The 19,693-nt window shown below is 33.0% G+C and overlaps 1 protein-coding gene across 1 annotated transcript in view; it reads left to right on the forward strand.

The window, feature by feature from the left end:
- The window catches only part of PREX2 (phosphatidylinositol-3,4,5-trisphosphate dependent Rac exchange factor 2), a 388,457-nt gene that overhangs the window by 317,443 nt on the left and 51,321 nt on the right, over positions 1-19,693 (forward strand). Inside the window, exons 36-37 of the mRNA XM_074278839.1 lie at positions 2,451-2,517; positions 2,781-2,971. Coding sequence (XP_074134940.1) covers positions 2,451-2,517; positions 2,781-2,971 — 258 coding nt within the window. The remainder of the gene's footprint in view (positions 1-2,450; positions 2,518-2,780; positions 2,972-19,693) is intronic.

The raw sequence follows: 19,693 nt of genomic DNA on the forward strand, positions 1-19,693 counted from the left end.
TGGCTGTCTTTTTCTTTAGCTCATCATTAGCAATACAAGGTGAAATGACTAATTGTCATATGAAGTCATGCTTTCTGTTGCTTTTGGGTATATGATGAAATCGGCACTGGCACCTTATTTATTAGCTTCTCCTAAGGGTATATGAGAACCAATGTTCAATTTAATTGTCATTTATTGATGCCTTCTGGTTTCATTTTTAGTAAGCATATTTCATTTCCTATAACAATATCTTACCTTTTTGGGCATCTGACCAGGAGTACCAAAAGTTTTATTAGTGTTTCTAGATGACCTAAAGTCTAAATGATACTTAGCATTCTCTGGTTGTTGCTATCATTATTGAAGTGAAAAGGGAGAGCCACAGAACTAAGGCATATTTTCTTTTTTTTATTATTATTATAGCTTTTTATTTACCAGATATATGCATGGATAATTTTACATCACTGACAATTGCCAAACCTTTTGTTCCAATTTTTTCCCCTCCTTCCCCCCACTCCTCTCCCCCAGATGGCAGGTTGACAATACATGTTACATATGTTAAAATATAAATTAAATACAATATATGTATACGTGTCCATACAGTTATTTTGCTGTACAAAAATAATCGGACTTTGAAATAGTATACAATTAGCCTGTGAAGGAAACCAAAAATTCTGGCGGAGAAAAATAAAGGGATTGGGAATTCTATGTAGTGATTCATAGTCATCTTCCAGAGTTCTTTCGCTTGGTGTAGCTGATTCAGTTCATTACTGCTCTATTGGAACTGATTTCGTTCATCTCATTGTTGAAGAGCGCCATGTCCATCAGAATTGATCATCATATAGTATTGTTGTTGAAGTATATAATGATTTCTTGGTCCTGCTCATTTCACTCAGCATCTCATGGAAGTCTCTCCAGGCCTTACTGAGATCATTCTGTTCATCATTTCTTACAGAACAATAATATTCCATAATATTCATATAACCACAATTTATTCAGCCATTCTCCAATTGATGGGCATCCACTCAGCTTCCAGTTTCTGGCCACCACAAAGAAGGCTGCCACAAAAATTCTTGCACATACAGGTCCCATTACCTTCTTTAACATCTCTTTGGCATATAAGCCCAGTAGTAACAATGCTGGATCAAAGGGTATGCACAGTTGGATAACTTTTTGAGCATAGTTCCAAATTGCTCTCCAGAATGGCTAGATGCATTCACAATTCCATCAACAATGTATCAATGTTTTCCCACATCCTCTCCAACATTCTGCATTATCTTTCCCTGTCATTCTGACAAATCTGACAGGTGTGTAGTGATATCTCAGAGTTGTCTTAATTTGCATTTCTCTGATTAATAATGACTTGGAGCATCTTTTCATATGGCTAGCAATACTTTCAATTTCTTCATCTGAGAATTGTCTGTTCATATCCTTTGACCATTTATCAATTGATTTCTTCTAAATTAGAGTCAATTCTCTCTATATTTTGGAAATGAGATAAGGCATATTTTCTATTTCACTTTATAACCCAAAGGATTCATAAATTAAGAGGTATTCAACTGAAGAAGAGCTCCTTCATATTTAACTAGGCTTGTCTTCAATAGATAGGAGAGTGTTTGGAATTATACTTGAATCCTTTTCAGATTTTAACAAGATTTGTGACTAGTATAATATTTGAGAATCCTACATCATCTTCTTGCTACAATGAGACACTTAGAAGCAAATGAAATACTAAAGTTTTACTCTATAATCAGATATTTATGGGCTCTGTTATCCAAGAGATGAAAATGAAGTCTTCCTTGAGTTTTGAGATAGTCTAAGTCAAGGGAATCTACTACTTATTAATGTGTTAAAATGCAGGAAACATTTAAAGGTTCATTTGTACTCAAGATGCTTTCTGGAAGTTTAGGTAATTTTATTCCAGAGAGGTTCCTATGCCTTGTCCTGGATGATCTTGCCGCCCTTCATAGTCTCAGGAGGGTAAACCAACACTCAAGAGTATAACTTGCCTGCTAAACTCATTTTAACCATGACTTGAATTAGTAAAAAAAAACTTACTGAATATATATATTTTTTAACTAAAAAGGACAAATGTATCTTCCATTATTATTTCTTAATGATAGGTAAGTTAAACCCTGGGAAAACTTGACTAGAAAGTACTGAGCCCTTGGATAGAAAGTTATTTCTAAGCAAACACATTGTGTAATAATGTAAAATTGGAGGTAGGGGGAGAATTCCCTTCCCCCTCCCATGGCTACATGGTTATATGTTATCTTAGGCATTGAAGATTTAGTAGTTACTTTAAAAGTATCAATATTTATTACAACTTCATTCTGTTTCTCATAGGTCCTGCTTATTCCCACTTTCCTTAAAAATAGTACAAGAAAAGTAAAAAGCATGTGTGATCAATTAAAAAGATTTCTTAATGATTTCTAAATAATAAGTAACATTTTTCCTCTTTTGGATTCTTTTAGGGCTTTCTACCTGGACAAGTCAAATTTACCTCCTAACTCCACATCAAAAGCTGCTTATATAGATAAGGTAAAAGGAAATAAAACTTACTTTAATCATTCTTTGCTAGGTAAATGCATTATTCTGCTGACTTGTTTAGTCTCATCTTGGGCAACAGGATAATTGTGACCTCTTCAATGATGTATTTGAATTATCCACTTCTGTCATCTCAGAAGAGTGATAATAGCACTTTTTTCCTAGTCCATTCCATAAACACAAAAAGACACCGTAGTCATAAAATATTTCTTGATGGAATGAATTTTGCTTTTCTTTATGTGTATTTTCTCCTGCAGCTCATGAGACCTCTGAATGCTTTGGATGAACTCTATCGCCTAATAATCTCATTCATTCGATCTAAACGAACAGCAGCCTGTGCTTACACAGCATGCAGTGCCTCAGGTGTTGGACTGCTGTCAGTTTCTTCAGAACTCTGCAACAGACTAGGAGCATGTCACATCATCATGTGCAATAGTGGAGTGCATAGGTATGTGTCCTTCTCCATCTTTCTTGTTTCAGGGGGAAGTGTGAGGTTTTACTTAGTGTACTTTACTTTCTACTTTCATTTGGTTACATGAGAAGGGGCATTATCATTTTTGAACCCCAGAAGCAGTCAGATATTCTGAGCATTTAAAAAAAAAGTTTTGAGATTTGGTAATTAAACAAAATAATTTATAAATAACAATCACTGAGCTTAATATATTGTTTGTATAAATAAAATTGATACTTGTAAATAACAATTTAGGTTTATATAAATGCTGTATTTTGCTAATAAAGCCTCAGGTTTGTCAAGAAGGTCTCAGTTATTATCTCTAGAGATGATTAGAAATAGCTGTTCAGAACAAATAAAGTATTTTTTAATCCCTTGCAACCCAGCATGTTTTCCCCCCTTCTCCTTATATCACAAGTAGAACTGTGTTCTTTAGCAAAGGCAGAATTCTTATTGAGGAATGGAAGAGAGAATTTTTAAGGGAAATCTTTGCTCAGGGATTTTGTTTTGCTTTAGAGAGGGAATATGGAAAATAAAAAAGCAAATTCCATAAATATAAATGAAAAGGTGGGAAGAAGTAAATGAAGTATGTTATATAAATGATTATCTTTTGGTCTTTTGTCATCTTTATTAAATGTTGGAGGAACCATGAAAAAATATACATGCTAATGTAATGCTGGATTAACTCTGAATTGGTACAGCTATTTTATAAAATCAGTTGGAATTGTATTAAAAGTTACTAAATTCCATATGCCTTTTAATCCAGTGATTTCATTAAGTCATATATATATACATATATATATATATATATACATATATATATATATATATATACATATACATATATATATGTATATATATATAATAGGGATGTCAAAGAGAATAAGAAGTGTTCCACATAAACAAAAATATTTATAGCACTAATTTTTAAATAACAAGAAAACTAAAACAAAAGAACACTGTGGAATCAGAAGACATTGGTTTGAAACTTAATTTTTTCACTTATAACCAGTTTGACTTGGGCAAATGAATTAATTTCCATAGGTCTCAGTTTCTTCATTTTTAAAATGAGTGAACTGAATTAGATGTCCGCAGGACAAGATGGAGGTAATCATGGATCTGTGAATATAAAGGGAATTATTGAGTCCTATGGGAAAAATACATGAAAATTCAAATAAATTTGAAAAGATACATGAGCTAATGCAAAATAAATAGAATTAGGAAAAACATTTAAATTATGATCACATTAATATAAAGGAAAACAAAATTGTAAGACAAATAAATGAGTTCCAGGAGTGGAATCAATATGTCAAGATAAAGTCAAGAAGCTGCTCAAACTCTCCCAGGGTCCCTTGAAAATAAATCAGCAACTAAGACCCTCAGTCCTGGCTCAGTATAGGAGCAGATCAGGGGGCAGCTCGAAAGGTAAACTATGGGAAACCAGGCTGTTTCCTGAACAGAGCAAGCAAAGCTACCTCCTACAAACACAAGGGACTCCTGTGCTCAAAACCAAGGCTCAGAGTTGCACAGGAAGCTTGGGACAGTGCTCCCTTTACCCCCGGAGCAGAGCTCTTAAAAAAAAAAAAAGAGGAAATAACAAAAGAAAAGGAAAGAAAATGACCAAGAAACAGAAAAGAACTTTGACCATAGAAAGCTACTATGGTGACAGGGCAGATCAAAACACAAACCCAGATCAGGAGAGAATGTCCACACAAGAAATCTAAAAGAGTGAAATAAATTGGTCTCAAGCCCAAAGAGACTTTGTGGAAATGCTCATAAAAGACTTCTAAAGGCAAATAAGAGAGGAAGAAGAAAAAATAAGAAAAGAAATGAGATGTATGCATGAGAGAGTCAAACATTTTGGAAAAGGAAGGAAAAAATTGCCTGAAAAAAACAAGCATACTTAAAACAGTAGAATAAATCAAGTGGAAAAAGAGATACAAAAGCTAACTGAAGAAAATCACTCGTTAAAAACTATCACAGAGCAAATGGAAGCTAATGACTTTGTGAGATAGCAAGAACCAGTCAAACAAACTAAAAATAATGAAAATATGGAAGAAAATGTGAAATACCTCATTGGCAAAACAGCCAACCTGAAAAATAGATTCAGAAGAGGCAATTTAAAAATTATTAGCTTATCTGAAGGCCATGACCAAAAAAAAGAGCCTGGATAGAATTCTTCAAGAAGTCATTAAGGAAGACTACACCAGTATTCTAGAAACAGAGGGGGAAATATTCATTGAAAGAATCCATCCATCACCTAGCAGGAAATCACACAAGGAAAACTCCAAGGAACATTCTTGTGAAACTCCAAAACTTCAATCTCAAGAAAAATTCTGCAAGCTGCCAGACAAAAACAATCGAAATATCAAGGAACAACAGTCAGGATCACCCAGGATCTGGCAGCTTCTACAATAAAGGATCAAAGGGCCTAGAATATCATATTCTGGAAGGCAAAGGATGTGGGGTTACAACCAAGAATTAACTACGCAATGAGATTCAGCATCATCTTTCAAGGAAGGCAATAGATCTTCCATGAAGTAAGAGATTTTCAATCATTTCTGTGGAAAAAAACAAAACAGAATAAACAGAAAATTTAAACTACAAACACAGGACTCAGGAAAACCATAGAAAGGTAAACGAGGGACAATATATTTAAAGGCAGACAAAGGGGGGCATCACATGGACTGAGGGTGTGGTAATGAATGGACTTTGATGTAATGAAAGTCAACAAAAAGGGCATTAAGAAGTGGGAAAAGGTCTATATTGGTAAAAGACGGAAAGGGAAGATATAATAGGAAAAGACTTATTAAAATGGAGGGAAAAAAAGAAGGGAATGGGCATTGTTTGAAATTTGATCTTACCAGTTTGGGCTCTAAGAGGGAATAATTTAATCATTTGGTTAGGTATAGAAATTTATTTAAAAATATAAAGAAAAATATAAAGGAGGAGAAAAAGGAAAAGCACTCTTCACCCTGGCTCCCTAGCCTGGGTGGCCAAGCCGAGATGGGTAGCCAAAAGAGGTAAGGATTTTGGTAGTGAACACGTGGGTCTTCTGACCAGATGTTCACTAGGGAACCAACAAGTCAGGGCATCAGTCAGGGCATTATGTGGGTAGGTATAATAAAGGCTTTTAAGATTACACATGGCTGTTCTTGAGTGCGCTACTGGTTATTAAACTATAGATCAAAGAAATTGTGGCCAGAGACCTTTGAAAGCCTCAGAGGAGGCGAGCCGGGTAGAGTTGACACTGCAAAGGTCAGTGGTCAAAGGTACTCTGTTGGGCCTAGGGCAGACTAGTAATTGTAACTGCCAGGTGGGCACGTTACAAATGGAAAAGAAAAGGGAGGGACAGAACAGAAAGTAGGACAGGAACACTAGGAAAAATTGTAAGAGAAGGGGGGAAAGGTTGATAGAAGTTAAATTAGTGAGTGGAGTGGGTTAAAAAACACTACTAAGAGAAAGGGGAGGGGTGATAGGAAGTAAGATAAGGAATGGGTTAGGTAAAAAATAAAACACAAGACTAAGGACAGAGTGGAAAGAGAGATCAAAAGTATATACAGGGGAGAAAATAAGATGGAGGGAAATACAAAGCTTGTAATCATAACTGTTAATGTGAATGGGATGAACTCTCATAAAATGGAAGCAAATAGCACCATGGATTAAAAAACAGAATCTTACAGTGCATTGTTTACAAAAAACATATTTGACACAGAAACACATACAGAATAAAGGTAAAAAGCTAGAACAGAATTTATTATGAATCATCTGAAGTAAAAAAAAAAAGCAGAGGTAGCAATTCTAATCTCAGATAATACAAAAGTAAAAATACATCTTATTAGAAGTGATAAGGAGGGATATCTTGATAAATGGTACCATAAATAATGAAGTAGTAACAATATTAAATGTGTATGCACCAGATAGTAGACAGATTCCTAGAGAAGATTTTAAGTCAGTTATTGGAAGAAATAGATAGCAAAACTACTCCAGTGGAGGACTTCAACCTTCCTTTCTTAGAATCAGACAAATCTAACCACAAAATGACAAGAAAGAAATTAGGGAGGTCAATACAATCCTAGATATCTCTGGAGAAAATTGAGTAGGGACAAAAAATAATTTTCTCAGCATTAGATGGCATCAACCCAAAATTTCACCACGTATTAAGGTATAAAAACCTCACAGTCAAATGCAAAAAGGCAGAAATAGTAAATGCTTCCTTTTTAGACCACATGCAATAAATAATATATTCAATAAAGGGTCAGGGAAAGAGACACTAAAAACCAATTAGAAATTAAATCTAATTCTAAAGAATTCATAGATCAAACAACAAAGCATATGAACAATCCAGAATTTCAAGCAAGAAAATGACAATGATGAGACAATATAGAAAAACCTATGGGATGCAGCCAAAGCAGTTCTTAGGGAAAATTTTATATCTCTAAATAGCTAATAAATAAAAAAGAGAAAAGGGAGATTAATGAATTAAGTATGCAACTTAAAAAAGCTAGAAAAAGAATTAAATTAAATAAAAATTAATTCATTAGCAAATTAGAAATTTTGAAACTCAAAGGAGATATTAATAAAATGGAGACTGAGAAACTATTGAACTAATAGACAAAACTAAGAGTTGGTTTTAAGAAAAAACTAACAAAATAGATAAACCTTTGGTTAATTTGACTAGAAAAAAGGAAAGAAAATAACCAAATTACTAGCATCAAAAATTAAAGGGGTGAACTCAACACTAATGAAAAAGAAATTAAAACAGTAATTAGCACAGCTCTATGGCAGCAAGTCTGACAATCTAACAAAATGAATGAATATTTACAAAAATATAATTTGCCCAGGTTAACAGAAGTTCCCCTTCTGTTATTAATTAATTCTGTAATTAATAAATTAATTAACTAGTCCCACTTTAGAAAAATAAATTGAAGAAGTCATTTTTATACTCTCTAAGAAAAAATCTCCAGGGCCAGATGAATTCACAAGAGAATTCTACAGAAAAAAAAAAAAAAAAGTGAATCCTACCAGACTTTTAAAGAACAATGGATTCTAATACTATGTAAACTATTTACATATAGGTATATTGGTAAAGAATATAGAATATATATTAAAAATATAGGTATAAAAGGAGTACTACCAAATTCCTTCTATGAAACAACTGTGGCACTGATATCTAAACCAGAAAGGGCCAAAACAGAGAAAGAATATCACAGACCAATCTCCTTAATGAATATTGATGCAAAATTTTAAAATAAAAATTAGCGAAGACATTACAGCAACTTATCATCAGGATAATACACTATGACTAGATGAGATTTGTATCAGGAATGAAGGGCTGGTTCAATGTCAAGAAAACTATTATAATCATTGACCATATCAATAACAAAAGCAACAGGAAATCATATGATAATCTCAATAGATGCCAAAAAAGCTTTTGACAAAATGCAACATTTTGTATTTTTTAATTAAAAACACTAGAGAACATAGAGATAAAGAGAGCTTCCCTTGAAATAATAAATAGTATCCACATAATACTTACAGCAAGCATTATTTGTAATGGAGAGAAGCTGGACTCATTCCTATTAAAAACATTAGAAAGCATAGGGATAAGGGGAGCTTCTCTTAAACAATATTTAATGGAGAGAAGCTGGACTCATTCCCAATAAGATCAGGGGTGAAACAATGATGCCCATTATCACCATTATTATTCAACATCATTCTAGAAATGTTGGCTTTAGCAATAAGAAAAAAAAAAGAATTAGAATAGGCAATGAGGAGAAAAAAAACTGTCACTCTTTGCACATAATATGATTAATTACTTGGAAAATCCTAGAAAATCATTCAGAAACCTACTGGAAGCAATTCACAGCCTTAGAAAAGTTGCAGGATATAACATAAACCCACAGAAATCTTCAGTATAGGAGCAGCTAGTTGGTGTAATGAATAGAGCACCAGCCCTGAAGGCAGAAGGACCCGAGTTCAAATTTGACCACATTTATTTAACACTTCCCAGTGACTGGGCAAATCACTTACCTCTAATTGCCTCAGCACAGCCCATCAGGAAGAGCTAGAGAAATCACATTTAAAATTTCTGTAAACAAAATACTTGAGGGGTCTACCTGCTGAGACAAACCTAAGAACTACATGAACACAAAGACACATCTCACATCAATAAAATCAGATCTAAATAATTGAAAAAAATATCAATTGCTTGTGGCTGAGCTGTGCTAATATAATAAAAAAATGACAATTCTGCCCTAAAATTGGTCTACTTGTTCAGTGCAATCCCAGACTGCCAAAATATTATTTTATACAACTAGAAAAATAATAACACAATCTGGAAGAACAAATGGTCAAGAGTATCAATAGAATTAATAATAATAAAAAAAAGGATGGTGGTTTAGCAGTACCAAACTTAAAACTATATTATAAAACAACAGACTTCAAAACTATTTGATACTGACTAGGAAACAGAGTGGTAGAATAGTGGAATAGATTACATACACATGACATAACAATCAAGGCCTATAGCCATCTAGTATTTGAGAACTCCCCAAACTCCAGCTTCTAGAATAAGAACTCACTATTTGACAAAAGTTGCTAGGAAAATATGTTAGAAAATTGTGATAGACCTACATCTCACACCCCATACCAAAATAAGGTCAAAATGGATACATGATTTTAACATAAAGGATGATGGATGCCATAAACAAATTATGAGAACAAGGGATAATTTACCTATCAGATTTTTGGAGAAGGGAGGAAAGAAGAACTAGAGAACATTAGGAAAGTCAAAATACATGACTTTTAAAACATTAAATTAAAAAGATTTTGCACAAACAAAATCAATAGAAACAAAATTAAAAAGGATGTACAAAGCTGGGAAAAAATCTTTACAGATCGTATTTCTGATAATGGTCTCATTTCTAAAATATATAAAGAACTGTGTCAAATTTATAAGAATACAAGTCATTCCCTAATTGTCAAGTGATCAAAGGATATGAACAATTTTCAGAAATGAAATTAAAACCATTTATAAACATATGAAAAATGTTTTAAATCCCTATTGATAATAGAAATACAAATTTACACAAATCTGAAGTACAGCCTCACACCTCTCAGATTGGTTAAGATGACAGGAAAAGATTGGGATAAATGTTGGAGGGAATGGGGAAAACTGAGACACTAAAATATTGTTGGTAGAGTTGTGAAATGACCCAACCATTCTGGAGAGCAATTTGGAGCAATGACCAAAGGGTACAGAACTGTGCATACCCTTTGATCTAGCAGTGCCATAAGAAAATCATAAAGTATATAAAAGGACTCACATGTGCAGAAGTGTTTATAGCAGCTCTTTTTGTGGTAGTAAATAATTGGAAAAGAAGTGAATGTCCATCAATTGGGGAATGGCTAAACAAGCTGTGCAGAGGGAAATAATAGAATATTGTTGTTTTATAAAAATGATGAACCTGCTAGTTATAGAAAGGCCTAGAAAGATAGTGAGTGAAACAAACAGAACCAGGAATACTCTGTACACAAGAATAGCAAGAACTATGATGATCAACTATGACAGGCCTGGTTCTTCCCAGTAGTTCAGTATCTGAAGCAATCTCAATAGGCTTTGGACCAAAAATGCCATCTGCATCCAGAAAAAGATGTAAGGAGACCAAATATAAATAAACATATGCTATGTTCACTATTTTCATCATCTTTGTATCCATTTCATTTTTATGATTTACTTTTGTACCTCTGTTGTAACTGAATTATTATTAGGGTTCAATTGAAAGTATAAAATAACTAATTGGCAAAATAAACTGTAGACTTTTGAAAAAGTCTTTACTTAAGAGGTCATTGTACCTCTGGATGAATCTCCCAAAACTAAGCATCTATTCATTACTTCATTACATCAGCAGAGATATTATTTTATTGCTTCAACGAGTCTCTATATTGGTCAAACCACAGTCCATCTGTGCCTTGTGGTGCTATTCTTGTCCGCCATCTACTGGAAATACTCTCTAGAGGATCCACCAGTGTATTGATGGTCTTCCTCCAAGCTTTATCTATCTGTCTATCTATCTATCTTTCATTTACATTTCTCTGGGTCACAATTCTGCAGCATCTTCAAATCAAAGATTAACATATCTAAGTTGGAAGTGCGTCAGAAAGGCATTTAGTTTATCCCATAGCTAAAAAAAGCAGCCTTTTACACACTACCTGACAAGAGTTTATTCTATCTTTGCTTAAAGTTCTTCAGTAGAGACAGGCAGTGAGGAAGGAACTTTGATTTCTGCTGGGGAAGTCCATTTCACTGTTAGGTCATCCTAAATTAAATACAAGGTAGATTTTCCCCTCCATATTTTTTCCTTCCAAATTTGTTTCTTTGCAACTTCCAGGCATTGCTCTAATTTGTGCCCTCTGCAATCAAATAGACTAATTATAGTCCCTTTTCAACATGAGCATCTCCAAAGAGTTGAAGGCAGTTATCCTGAATCCTGATACTTGTTGTACTATTGTACCTTCAATGGGACCTCATATGATGTGAACATGAAGGAAAATCATTAATCTTCCTAGAATATACTTCCTTTGTCTTTTAAAGGGAGAGAATGCTGAGCAACAGGACTTCCAAGGTGCTTTTTAAATTCTGGATCTATGACTATATAAGTAGACATGAGTGGGAGATAGGCGATAGCTTGAGCTATATAAATCAAGCCACTATTATTCTCTTGACCACAAATTCCCCTCAGACTGATTCTAGGATCTTAACCCACAAGATCCTTGTGAAATGCAGTATCATTTAAATAAAGACTTTTTTGATTTTTTTTTTCTGTTCGCAACCCCTTTTTGTCCAGGAAATTTTTATGTGATCCTGGGTATACAGATATATAAAATAAGTATACAAATCCAATATCTGCTGATAAGAAATCATAATTTTATGACTTCCACATTAAATTATGAGATCCCACATGGGGTCACAAAACACATTTTAGGAAGGTGGCATCTGGTTCTGTTTCCAGCCTGGACCTTTCAGATCTCACTGAGGGGAGAAAACACAATGTAAAAAGTCCCCACCTTTCAACAACCAGTGCCAACTATTGAACAACTGCTGCTAAAAGATAGATAAATCCAAGAGCCCCAAGAAAGTCTGTATCCTTACCCCTGTAAAGGTATCACTAATTCTACTTCTAGCTACCACAGGTAGTCCATTTTATGAAGATGTAAAGGGATAATAAGGATATTAAAGCTACAGGTACTGACGACCTGAGATTTAATTTAGATTAAATTTAGATTAAACATGTGCAATTCTTCTAAACAAATTTCCATACTTTTATGCTGCACAAGAAAAATCAGATCAAAAAGGGGAAAAAAGAAAGAAAAAAAAAGCAAGCAAATAACAAAAAGATAAAAATATTATGTTGTGACCCACATTCAATCCCCACAATCCTTTCTGGATGCAGATGATTCTCTCCATCTCAAATCTTTTGGAATTGGCCCCAATCATCTCATTATTGAAAAGAGCAAGCGCATCACAATTAATTACCATATAATCTTGTTTTGTACAATGTTCTTGATTCTACTCACTTTACTTAGCATCAATTTATGTAAATCTCTCCAGGCCTTTCTGAAATCATCCTTCTGATCATCTCTTATAGAACATTCATATATCATAACTTATTTAGCCATTCCTCAACTGATGGGCACTCACTCTATTTCCAGTTCCTTGCCACTAGAAAAAGGCCTGCAACAAAAACTTTGCACATGTGGGGTCTTTTTCTCTTTTTAAAATTATCTCTTTGGAATACAGACTCAGGAGAGATACTTTTGGATCAAAAGGTACACATAGTTTGATAGCCCTTTGGAAAATGCTCCAAATTGCTCTTTAGAATAGTTGGAGCACTTCACAGCTTCACCAACCATGAATTAGTGTCCCAGTGGAATAAAGATAATGCATTAATATTTCCTTTCTCTTCATTTTGTGGACCTTTCTATCTGACTGGCACCTGAAATCTATTACATCTGTTTCCTACTTCCATTAAAATATAAACTCCTTAAAAGCAGAAAAAGCAATTTTTTTCAATTTTATCCCTAGTGCTTAGCACAGTGCTTTATTCGTAGTCAATGCTTATTAAATACTCTTTTTTTCATTCATCACTTCACTATCTGGTTATGTTTGGGTTATTCCTATTCACTTATTCACCTAATTATTAATTCTATTGATTTTTGTGTTTCATCCTAGATATCACAACCAGTATTCCCTGAAATAGGCATGTAGCAATTTTAGAATAGTTTCTGTATAGGGAACAGATATCTATTATGCAATCATTACATAGCCACTGAATTTTGGGTTGAGTGTGTGACTCCTGGAATATTATTACCTTCTGTCTTTCTGATGTCCAAATTAAATTGTCCTTTATTCAAGTTAAAAACACTTGAAGGTGATTCTGTTTCATTTCTGTTATCCATGTGGGGATTTTAAAAAATATGAACTTTGATTTGTAGTGAGTCTGTATTTATACTTTCAGATTTGTAAAATATGTACTGATGCTAGAAATCTCAATTCTATTCCCTGAAATCCTTTAACAATTGTAATTCAGAAAATAAAAAGAAAACAAAATCTTTACTTTCACTACACATAATTACTATCAGATTTTCACAGTGAAGGTTTACCCTAAAAATTGGAATAACATTTCTGAGATTTTGTACTGTGATCATTTCAACTAAACATAGAAAATAACCTAAAACCCATGTTGCCTAGGAAAATGGCATAATTTTGGCTATCATAGACTCCTTGATTCTGATGGATTTTATTAGCATATTGTAGGAAATCTGGAAATCTATAATGATTCAAAGGATTAAAAAAACACAATCCAAACCTAGGAAATTACAGTGCTTACTTTTTATTTTGAAAGAATTTAATTGTTCACAGATTTCTAATTCCTTCTGACAATCTAAAAATTTTTTATAGTTACACATGCTGGATTTGAAATTAGTAGGAGTAGATTTCAGGATGAATTATTAAAAAGCTACCCATAATATATTGCCTGGTTCTATGTTTTATTGGATTTTATTTCCTGAGGAAGTTCTTTGCATATATATTAAAGTTTTCTGAAAAAAACTTTCTTTTTGATCATTTATCTCATCAACTATTCTTATTCATTATGATTTCAGCTCAATTCAACAAGCATTTATTTTGTACCAAGTACTTAATTCCTTAATTGCAGAGAACTATAGAATGCAAAAATTTATCAACATTTCTATGAGACCACACACCACTTCAGCCAATAAACATTTATTATTTTTGTGAAGTGGAACAGCATAGTAGTTAAGGACACAAGACATGTAGAGTACAAGTTAATATGCTTGAAATTCTAGTGGAGGAGGATGAACAAGGATACATTATATTGCTTTAGGAAACAACATCAAACCAGGAGAGGATTAGCTGGCTGAGAGATTTGCTACCTGTTGCTAAAGAAGGTTATTTTAAGAGCATCCAAAAACCCCCAACATATACAAAAATCTGTATTCCAGGACCTTTGTAGTAAATACAGAAATAAAAATTAATCATCTTTAACTAAAGAAGTCTGTAATCTACATTTGGAGATAAAATATATGAAACTATATGATGTATACAAATTGGACACAAAGCAGTCTTTTTCCTAGTCCTGCTTACTTCTCTTTGTATCATTTCATAGGGAAGAGAGACTAGTGTTAAGGGGATTAGAAAGGCCTTCTGCAGTAGGAGCTAAGCCCTGAAGAAATCAGGGACTCTAAGAAGGGAGACCATTCTAGGTTGAAGGAGAGTCAGTAGAAGGCTGCACAAAGATCTGATAGTGGTTTGTCATGTGTATGGAACAATAAGAAGTATAGTATCGCTATAACATAGAATATGTGGAAAAGATCAATATGTCAAGATACTAGAGAGGGAGAAAGGGACCAGGTTGTGAAGAGCTTTAAATACCAAAGGAGTGGTTATTTTTTCCCCATAGACAATAGCATGATAGCAGAGTTTATTCACATGGTGAGATCTATTTCTTAAAGCCTTCTCAAGGATGGATTTTAAAAAGGAGAGAACTAAAGACAGGAGACTAATTAAGAGCCTATTGCAATAGCCCAGACAAGAGATAATGAAGCTTTCTATTAAGGCAGTCAATTTTGAGTGAAAAGAAAATAATGTGTATGAGATATTAAGGAGAAAGAAGAAAGATGTGTTATTAACTGCATATGTGGCATGAATAAAAGTAAAGAATTGAAGATGACACCAGGTTTAGAAACTTGGATATATAGGAAAATTTAAACAAAGGCTAAATTGATGGGAAAGAATATAAGAGAAGGCCTGTAAGTATATTATCTTTAGTTATAGAGGAAGAAACTGAAAGTTATAGGGGAAGAAAATAAGATTATTCAAGGACACATTACTAGAAAATGGCAAAGCTAAGATTTACATCTTAACTTTTGTGATTCCAATTCTGTCATTCTTGATAGAAGATTACATGGAGTATTTTCATTAAAAAAAAGTTAAAAAAAAAGAAAACATCAAAATTTATCTATAATAAATATAGTTACATTTCAATAATATTCATATGAGATTGGTCTAGTTTAAGAAACTATCATTAATGAGAACAGGAAAAGGGAACAAATATTTTTGGGGAAACAATTCTTATTGATATATATTCTTTTTACATGAACTATATTCCTTAGAATAATATTTTTAATAAAGAGAAAGAAGATAAATGAAATCAGCAAAACTAATCAACATTTTAAAAAAAAATCTGATATTATTTGCAGTGTTTAATATCCATAAACCTCTACCTTTACAGAGGAGGTGAGGAAGTTATCTTAGGGGCCAATGTGATCTTTGTAATTTGGCAACATTTGGTTTTGGTTTAATGATGGTTCTTTACATTTACATTGCTGTAGGCATTGTATAAGTATTTTTTCCTGGCTCTTTACTTCCTTTGTAATTAGTTCACATAGAACTTTCACACATCTTTCTATTTATATCAATCACTTATTACTTATTACAGACTTATTATCACTGCATATAACGATATGCTTAAGATTGGTCACTTTTTGGGCTTATTTCTAAATGGATGGACAAATTTGCGGCTCTACCAACATTATATTAATTTTTCAGTTTCCCCAGAGATTTACTAAGAATTGTAATTTTACTTTTTTGTTACCATTGCAAGTGTACTATCAGATAGAACCTCATATTTACTTTTATTTTCATTTCTCTGTTGATAATTTTAGAGCCTTTCTTCAAATGACTTTTAATTGATTGTTTTTTTTTTTTCTTCTTCTAAAAACCACTCATTCATTGAAAGGCAATTGCTTCCTCTTTCAAATCTAATTCATTTATCCAATTGGAGGTCATCTTGGTCTATGGTGGCAGTGTTGATATAAATCAATTTTCTGCCAACTGTTTCCAGTTTTCAGATAAGTTTTTGTTGAACTCTGCATTCTTACCTCAGTAGCTCATTCTTACCCGAATAACTAGGGCCACTATGCTTATTAAATACTATATTCTTAGGTTCATTTGCTTCTTTCTGTTCTTTACATAATATGTCTCGCTGATTAGCCTCTATTTTTATCCAGCTCTAAAACAAAGAAGGAAGTAGAAAATCACTCCATTATCTTTGCCAAGAAAATTCCAAATGAGAGTCATAAAGAATCATACAACTCTGAAAATATATTTTAATAATGCCTTTCGTAGTATGGTGTGAGGATCTAATGCTGCTAGGTTTCCTTCCTTTCCCCAACTACTTTTTCATTGTTTCTTAATAGCCTTGACTTTTTGTTCTTCCAGTTGAATTTGTTATTTTTTTTTTCTATTTCTATTGAGTATCCATTTGGTAGTTTGATTATTATGACATGGAATAAGAATTATGACATATGTATAAATAAATAAGAATTTAAGTACCTTATTTTGCTATCTTAGGTTGGTCCATCTGTAAAGAATATCTCTATAATTCTTTAACTCTGTCTTTATTCCCTTAAAAATGTATGTAGATGTGTTTTTATAATTCTTGTTAAGTAAATTTCAAAGTATTTGACATATTCTAGAGAATTTTTAAAAATGGAATTTTAAATTTTAAAATTTAAATTTTTAAAATGGAATTTCTTATTCTCTTTGTTGTTGCAAGGAGTATTGAAAATATACAGAAATGTTGATGATATATGTGGCTTATCAAAACCTTATTTTTTGCATTTATTAAAATAATCATTTAAATTTTTCTGGTCTAATTAATATGGTCAGTTATCTTTTTAGCTTTACTGATATTGAACAGCATTCCTGCATAATTCCTATATGTCTGTAATAAATATAACTTTATGTTATATGATCATTTTGATATGTTGCTGCAACCTTTTTTTTCAGTATTTATTTGAAATATTGGGCTATAGTTTTCACTTTCTATTTTGACTTTCTCTGGTTTAACTATAACTAAGGTTATAGTTGTAACAAAGAAGTAATTTAGTAATACTCTTATTTTCCTGTTTTTTTTCAGATTTTATTATATTAGAGCCATTTTTCTTTGATAGATTCTTTTTTATCAGTCTTCTAGCTCTATATACCTAATATCAAAATCTCTGAGTCAAAGGGTATAGATATTTTAATTGTTTTATTCATTTCCACAAGTAGTATATTAGTGTACAAGGGGTTCAGGGAGGATTAGCATTTCTAATATGAGGGCTTGCCAAGCCCTTTTCAGGGTGATTTATCCACCTTTGATGTCCACCCATCACCCAACTTTCACCTTGACCCCAAGAAGCTATAGAATGTGCAGTGGCCAAGTCTGGTAAAATCATCATGGTAGGTGGGCTAAACAATGTTGAAGATTCTCAATAAGCCTCAACCTAGTCAGTGAGTTGGAGGGATGTCTACTCCAAGCATATGAAAACTTTTCCTAGTGGAATGGGAGAATAATTTGTTCCAACATGAAAGCAGCTGAAGCAGCTGTGGAGAGTTTAATCAGACATAAAAAAGCCAAAGTAATTCACTGCATCTCGGGCCATTGCCAGTCATTGTTCTGTCATTGGACCTCAATGATTTTGAAAGAGAAAATGAAGCTATTTTGTACAATTCTGCCTCATTGAAATCCAGTTCATGCAGAAGTTAATATATCTTAACCCATCATCTTCTATTTTATCTGACCATCTTAATGTGCTTTGGCTTCTTCAAAATGAAGTACAATCATCAACAAGTATTTCTATCTGCCCTTATGGAATTATACAAGCTTACTGATTTTACTTCCAATGCCCTATTCTTAGAAAAGAATTCTAAGGAACACAGGCTTGCTTAATATAATTGTAAAGATCTCACTGTATAACTAGTCAGCCTTCCCTCCTTTATTACAACCCCATCCTTTAGGCTGAAGGTGAATTATCTTAAATATCAAATTCCTAAGTATCCTAAATCCCTAATGTGTTTATATCATATATCTTTGATAAAGGTTTATTACCTTTATATAAATAAATGGCCTTATTTCTACTTTTGGTAGCTATCAGGATAGCTTCTTGAGGTTCAAGGTTACATGCAGAAAGAAGATAAAGAGTGGATAGATAGAAATAGTAGATGGAATAGAGTAGTGGGGTCCAAGCTGTGTAATGTTGTAAAAAGGTAGAGTGAGAGAATAAAGTTAAAGGGTCCGATTGGGAAAATGTAAACAAGTCACCTGTATTCATCTCCTTCTGAAAAAGCATGACTTTATTTCTTTTTTTTTTTTTTTTTTTCCACTAAGGCAATTGGGATTATGACTTGCCCAGGGTCACACAGCTAGGAAGTATTAAGTGTCTGAGGCTGGATTTGAACTCAGGTCCTCCTGACTTCAAGGCCAATGTTCTATATATAGTGCTATCGGTGCTATCTAGCTGCCACAAAAACATGACTTTCTAAGTTTATTTATCATTCTCAATTTACTGGTTATGCTTTAACTTTTCACAATATACAAAGATAAATACAGTATTGGTGTACTAAAGGCACAGTACATTGTGTTTATTTTTGTTTTTGTTTTTTTGCATTCTATGTGGTTTAAAAACCCTCACAACCATTAATTTTCAGGGAAAAATGTTTTTCATATTAGGAAAGGATTTTTTTTCTTTTGGGCATTGTCATATTTGTATAGCTTATTTTTAGTATGTAAATAACAACAATAATGACATTTATATTATAATTTAAGGTTTTCAAAATGCTTTATATAATTAATATCATTTCTGATCTGCACAATAATTAAACTTGGCATGATGTTTAAAGAGTCTATATCATCATAAATTTTTAAGGTGAGTTTTGAACTCAAGCTTTTCTGATTCTAATCATTTTTGAGGAATGGCTTTCTGGGGCATGCTCAAGTTTTGACCAATATGATGTCCCCATTGGTATTAAAAAATAGGCATTTCTACAGAAGACAGCAGGGATTTGGAGATAAAAACATAAATTCTGTGTAGTGTCTCTTTGTGGGAAAAAGGAAGAAATGAGTGAATTTAGGTAATGAGATATGGCAGAAGCCACATACTCTTCCATTTGAGAGGTATTGTATCTTAATAGAAAATGTATTGGGTTTAGAGTTCAAATATGGCCTCATATTTATTAGTGTGTGACCCTGAGCAAGTCATTTAACCCAGTTTGCCTCAGTTTCCTTATCTGTGAAAGAACTGAAGAAAGAAGTGGTAAACCATTCCAATAAGTTCGACAAGAAAACCCCCAATGTGTCATGAAGAGTTAAA

This window comes from Sminthopsis crassicaudata, chromosome 1 (genome assembly GCF_048593235.1).
Source record: "Sminthopsis crassicaudata isolate SCR6 chromosome 1, ASM4859323v1, whole genome shotgun sequence".
NCBI classification, from domain to species: Eukaryota; Metazoa; Chordata; class Mammalia; order Dasyuromorphia; family Dasyuridae; genus Sminthopsis; species Sminthopsis crassicaudata.